The sequence below is a fragment of the Theobroma cacao genome, chromosome 10, assembly GCF_053813885.1.
Source record: "Theobroma cacao isolate CCN51 chromosome 10, ASM5381388v1, whole genome shotgun sequence".
NCBI lineage: Eukaryota > Viridiplantae > Streptophyta > Magnoliopsida > Malvales > Malvaceae > Theobroma > Theobroma cacao.
Genome location: NC_142648.1, coordinates 22308419 through 22314559, shown reverse-complemented (window position 1 = coordinate 22314559; position 6141 = coordinate 22308419). Strand labels below are relative to the sequence as shown.

The 6141-nt window shown below is 36.1% G+C and overlaps 1 protein-coding gene across 2 annotated transcripts; it reads right to left on the bottom strand.

The window, feature by feature from the left end:
• Window positions 1–312: 312 nt before the first annotated feature.
• LOC18586920 (uncharacterized) lies at window positions 313–4293 on the bottom strand. Of its 2 annotated transcripts, none has more exons than XM_018128551.2 (5): window positions 2559–4293; window positions 1958–2008; window positions 1760–1872; window positions 918–1521; window positions 313–782 (listed from the first exon to the last, which is right to left on the bottom strand). In XM_018128551.2, the coding sequence occupies exons 1-5, from the start codon at window positions 4159–4161 to the stop codon at window positions 724–726; spliced, it is 2430 nt and encodes an 809-aa protein (XP_017984040.2). In that variant the 5' UTR covers window positions 4162–4293; the 3' UTR covers window positions 313–723. The 2 variants fall into 2 exon arrangements, with proteins under 2 accessions (XP_017984040.2, XP_017984041.2); XM_018128552.2 differs by having other exon boundaries at window positions 1760–1845.
• Between the last annotated feature and the right edge of the window lie 1848 nt (window positions 4294–6141).

The following is a 6141-nucleotide window of genomic DNA, read 5'->3' as shown; positions in this document are numbered from 1 at the left end:
TCATTTAATTTGGCCAGATAAAGGGCATGTTGTCAAATAATATGAAAAATTAAGTAAAAATAGTCAAAATTATTATAAAGGTTATTTTTGAATTAACCTCATAAAAAAGATTATTTTTTACAATCTATAACATACTTAAAAAAAGCCCCAATGGGGCTTCCAGAATTAACCACGTGGAGGACAGAGAGAGTGAAAGGGAAAAACCGGTGAAACAAAGGAAGAGAAAGAGAGGGGTGCAAAGGGGTCAGAGTTAACCATGTGAAGGGCAAATAGAGAGAAAGAGGAAAGATGTTGAAGCAAAAAGAGGGGGTGCAAAGAGATCGTGTGTTGCACACGGGTAATATTCTAGTTTCAACTAATTCAAGCTTCAGACGGCCATTCATACTCTCCCTTAAAGGTACCCACTTGTCAAAGCACACCAGCATAAAATCAAAATAAAGCAAAATACATTAAAAAAAAAAAAGGAGCATCATTTAAGTAGATAAGTTCCACGTTTTGCTGAAAGATTAGAAGGTGCAGTTGAGTTGGTACGCAAACGTGGTGAACGCGTCTGGACGCTTTTGCAGCCTGCTTGAGTTCCTTTTGCCTCTTTTTCAAGTGCTCAAAGATTTGCAGTTGGATCGCGCTTACTTGCTGCGTACATACCATGATATGGACTTCTTATGCTTCAGTTTTCTGCCTTTGTCATCTTGCTTAGATTGGTTGGTTTTTTTTTTTTTTCCTTCAGGCTTCTTTTTGATAGTATTTCTGTGTTTTTCCTTGTGATGAACTTTCTTGATTTGCTGCCGAAGAAAGAAAACAACACCATCCTTAATTTCCAACAAGTAACAACGAAACTAAGGATGAAAATATATAACAGGGTTATATTGATCTTCATAAATATCTGGTTCAGTCGGTCAAAGAAATATTTTACTCACTCGTAGTGGCATCAGCAAATGTTGTTGGTGCTACCTTCAGCTTAGGCAGCTTTCTCTTCTTATAGTTAAGCCCTCTAGCTCTGGCCTGTAAATCTCTGACCTCCCTCAAGTAAATCCTCACATCTCTAGCTCTAAAAGGGTTCCCTTCTGGCTTCCCTCCGTGCTCCTCATAAGCGTTGGAAAGCCGGCCAATGATTGCATCAAGGAAGCCCCAGGCTTGTCGGAGAGGACACGTGCAAGGAGCAGGTGGCTGGGGGTTGCCAAAGAAAGGGCAAGTCTGGATGTGGACTTTGGTTTTGCCAAATTGATCAAGGTACCGAAGAAACTCAAGGACATGGGCAGCGCTGCACTGCGAAAGAGAGAGTGGGGGCCTATGGTTTTTTAGGTATTGGCCAAAGGTGTTCCAATCTCTACGCTTTTGGCTCTCATAGCGGGATGGAATGAGAGATGGAGGTGGAGTACTAGTGCTCGAGGCGGGCGTTGTAGTGCTGATTATGTTTTTATCGGTTGCTGCAGTGACTATGGTGTTTGAACCGTTACTGAGGTTCTTTTCTGATGAAAAATCATTTTGCGCGGAATCTTGAAAACTCAGTGCTTGTTGTCGCTGAAATTTAAATAAACCCAATGGATGTTAATGCCCTGGTAGGATTTGACTCGAATTAACAAGATCAAAATACATACACATGAAATATTCAACCTGTATGTGACAATGAGTCCCAAAAAAATCGCAATGAGAAACAAAAACGAATATCTCTATTGCTAAAGTAGAGCAATTGAAAAAGAAAGTGTTGAGGACAAAGCTAATTAATGTTGTGTTGCTCTGCATAATCATAAACACTTACATTGAACTGTGGAGGGATGAAGTAAGGAGGAGACATGGATGGGGGCATACGCCGTGACGGTGATGAAATTGGCTTTGTCACATTATCTGTCATCGTTTTCTCCATCATACAATCTGACAATAACAGCCAACAACTGCCTAAAAACTATTGAGACAGCAAATAAGAAGAAACTCATTAAGTGTCATAAGGAAACATTACCTGGCCAAGGGCCTTTATGTTGTCTTACTACGTCAAGCAATTTTCCATCATCTGCCAATTTTCAAAGGCGCAAGGTTAAAGACCTTCCCTTCTTGTCAATAATGATAAAAGTAATGGAGGGTAGCCAAATATGGAGGAGTGAAATGAAAGAGAAGAGTAAGACACAAATTTTGGTAATATTTTTCTACTATTTCTTTTCTTCCCTTTAAATTTGAAACTTCAATGGGATAGTTTTGGGCATCATATATAATGGGTATATGCTCAAAAGATAAGGTAATGTGCAACTTAGACATCAATCTTTAATAGGGGACATAAGGCAATCAACCATATCAGTTGACAGAACAAAAGCAAGCCAGAGGAGAAGATCAAGTCAATAAATCTTCTACAATCGTAAAATGATTTTCTGATGTAACATATGAATCCAAGTTATAATGTTAGAAAAAATATGTAAGTGAGATAAGTTAATATCACACATCCTTTGTCTTGTATATGTACACCAATGATTAATGAAATTAAATAGGCTCAATGTCTAGACTCTACAGATTTAAGAAATGGTCGTGGTTGAAAATTGAAATGATTATAAGATAGCTAAACAAATTACCTGTGTACTTTTGGCCTCCATTTTTAATCGTGGCTTCAGAAAGATCTTTGTCTTGTGCCAATTCTGTCATCACATCTTCCTCATTTTTGACAGGAGAAAAAATATGCATTAGATAATCTGGCCGAGTTCCCCACTCTGTTTCATTCCACTCTATATCTTCCCACCACTGACTTTCTCCTTTGATCATTTTTAGTTGTTTGCTTGACAATTCTCTTTTCGATAGGCATTTAAGCTTTGGGCAATTATAAAAGCCTATTCTCTCCAACTTTGGTGCGATGAATAGACCATTAAAAATGCTGACCAGTTCAGGGAGGTAAAGAAGAAACAATCTTTTCAAAGTTGGGAGACAAGTATCAGAAATCGGCTTGACAGATTCATGGCTTACTAGGCTGGCGACCTTAGGACAGTCCTCGAGAATAAACTCCTCCAAGCTGACAAAACTTTGAAGCAAAGTATGTGAGAAAATATTTCTCAGCTTGGGGCATGTATGCAATGCTAGGAACTTTAACTTAGACATACAACCATAACGCAGAGGTCCTTTCCAAATACTCCGTAAATTCTTCATGTAATAAAGGCTCAAATACTGCAGTGATTCAAGCACGTTTTCTGCCGAACCAGGGTCAAGTTCGGATCCATCAATAATGGTTTCCATCTCATTACACTCTGCCAACAAGCAACACTTTAGCATCTTCAAATTCTCATTCCCGAATTCAGACAGATTCATTGCATTTGCATGCCGGTCCAAGAAAAAAGAAGTAGAAATCTTGAGTACTTGTCTTATTTGAATTGGGATGTTTTCACCATTCACAAACTTCAAGCATCTGTCCCATTTTCTGAATTCTGCTTCAGCTTCATGAGGTACGCGAGAGATGATTCTCCTTTTATCATAGCCAAGAATAAATCTAAAGCGTGTTAACGAAGGATATATCAGTGAAATAAAATCTAAAAGTTGAACTTTTGGCAGGTACAAGCTAAGACTCCTCAACCCTTTTGAGTTGCATACTCCCTTTACAACAGCTTCCACAGAATCATCCCAGCGCTTGTCTGATGGATCGACGTCGATGCTTAATTCAGTCAATTGGGAGAGATTTGAAATTGTCTCAGGGTGAAGTACTAAGTTTGATTGCAATTTCCTTTTGCTAAAGTTTGTATGTCCATAAAAAGATACCTTCAAGAGTCTTAGCTTGACTAGTCTTCCAATGTCAACAGGCAGATTGATGATCTGAGTTTCATCAAGATCAAGCTCCTCAAGATTGTCGAGTTTCCCAACCTGAGGTGATAGTTTCATGAAGAGTTTGCATCCTCTTAAGAAGAGCTTTTTCAGTGCAACCAATTTGGGAAGAGATTTTGGCAAAGATTTGATGCTAGTATTGGACAAATCCAGCAGTTGGAGGAGGGGCATGCGTTGGAAGAATAAGGGGGGAAGAGCTCCCAAATCATAGTTCCTTTGCAAACGCAAGACAATCAACGAAGGGCAATTTGGAGACTCTGGCAGCTCAGACACCTTATTATCCATCAAATCAATCTCTTTGCCCACCAATTCTTCTTCCTTTGGTGGCTTACTTAATCCTGATCCACCAACTTCATGACCAAATTCATACATTTTTGTTCAAGTTTTCCACTTGATAAAAAATTTCCCCAGCTGATCTCAACGAATCTTTCCTTCCAAAACTCTCTGCTACTAAAGCATTGATGAGAATCTGAAGAATATGATCTCCTTCATGACCATAAAATCCTTTTAATTCAATCTCCATAAAATTAATAAAGACTTCCAAGTGCATTTCTATATATTATTGCATAGTATGAAATTTGTTAACAGCTTCGTTATAAATCACAAATTCTAAAATAAAAATGGCAAAAAATAAAAGAAAGAAAGACTTTAAACAAGATATGCGTCAAAGCTATTGTCATGATACTTGACATTTAGAAAATATAAATTGTTATTTGTATTGATAAAGATATATAAAACTTACTTCTAAAATAATTTTTTATAAATAATTAAAAAACACTAACTGAAAATAGCTTAATGTTTTTTAATTATCAATATGAAGATAAAGAAACATATAAATTGCAAAGCAGATGTCCAACGTCTTAGAATATAAATAATAATAATGAAAGACAAAGTTTGTCAATGTATGGTTGGAAATGTAATGGAAGCCTAAGACCTTCCAGTGAACCCTGTAATCATACCTTGTGGAACTCAGAGTAGATCATGAGCGAAGCAAACTCACACACACACACACACACACACATCAAGGCTAGAGCATAGACATGAAGTGAGAGAAGTAGTATACTCAATTTACCTCAAAGTTTTGCATATGGAAATAGTAGCTCTGCAAACATCAAAGAAACACATAAAAAGTAATGAAAATGAACTCCACTATTCTGCTTTCATTTTAAAAAATATAGGAGGAGAAAGACAAGAAATAGATCTTTAAGTCCTAGAAAATGACCGCTGCTTGTTGAGAGTATTTCAGACTTCAGAGCTTTTCCTTTTCAAAAGCATACGTCCGATCATAAGCAGGGGCGGAGCGTTTTGATATGCCTGCAAAATTTTTAAACTTTTTTATATATTATGTATTTTTAGATCTTTTGTAAAATATAATTCTAATACTACTTGTTTTCTCTTGGAATTAATGTCTCATTAGATCTTATCTCTAACATTTCCTACTTTTTATCTTTAACTTTCAAAAACACATAAAGGTAATGAAAATGAACCCCACTACTCTTTTCACTTTAAAAATATATTAAAGGAGAAAGACTAGAAGTCCACTCTTAGTTGCAAGGCTATTTCCACGTAAAAGCAACCTTACCTAACGGATTTCCAATTCAACTTAAGATTAGATTTATATACAGCTCTTATTTTCCAAGAAAGTTTATACTTTATAAAAGCATAATATTTTAAAAAATCTTTGAACTATACAAGTAAATTCAAAAAAGGGTCATAATTCTTTTATTGTATTTAATTAACCATTTATATATTTTTTGAACTGAATAGACCTTTATGATTAATGATTGACTAACTATTATTAGTAACATTTATGAAAAGAAAAATAAAAAGTAATGAAAATGAATCCACTACTCTCCTTTCACTTTAAAAAATATAAAAGGAGAAAGACTAGAAGTCCACTCTTAGTTGCAAGGCCATTTCCATCTAAAAGCAACCTTACCTAACGTGTTTCCAATTCAACTTAAGATTATATTTATAAAGAGCTCTTATTTTCCAAGAAAGTTTATACTTTATAAAAGCATAATATTTTAAAAAATTCTTGAATTATACAAGCAAATTCAAAAAATGTCACGACCCGAAACTCCCATCGAGCCCGTGACAACCGCCGCGATGTCCCGATAAGCACTCATTACCCCGAATGCCGATCGAAACCCCGCAAGGCTTAGCATCAACTTCCGCATCTCCCCGGTGAGCGACAGTTATTAAATCTCGCATTTCAAGAAATCATAAGTTGTTTCCAACTCAAAACAATAAAAATATTATTTTCTAGCTCACTGGGGCATTTTCGTCATTTTTTTTTTAAATTTTGAAATCCGTAAAAATGTAATATGTTAGTGGAAAGACGTATTTCAT

Excerpts from the sequence above, each read along its gene's own strand:
- LOC18586920 (XM_018128551.2), bottom strand. The coding sequence starts at position 4,161 with ATGTATGAATTTGGTCATGAAGTTGGTGGATCAGGATTAAGTAAGCCA. Across the intron at positions 2,009-2,558 it reads TGGAGGCCAAAAGTACACAG|ATGATGGAAAATTGCTTGAC; the intron begins GTAATTTGTTTA and ends GAAAATTGGCAG. Across the intron at positions 1,522-1,759 it reads TCATCCCTCCACAGTTCAAT|CGACAACAAGCACTGAGTTT; the intron begins GTAAGTGTTTAT and ends TTTAAATTTCAG.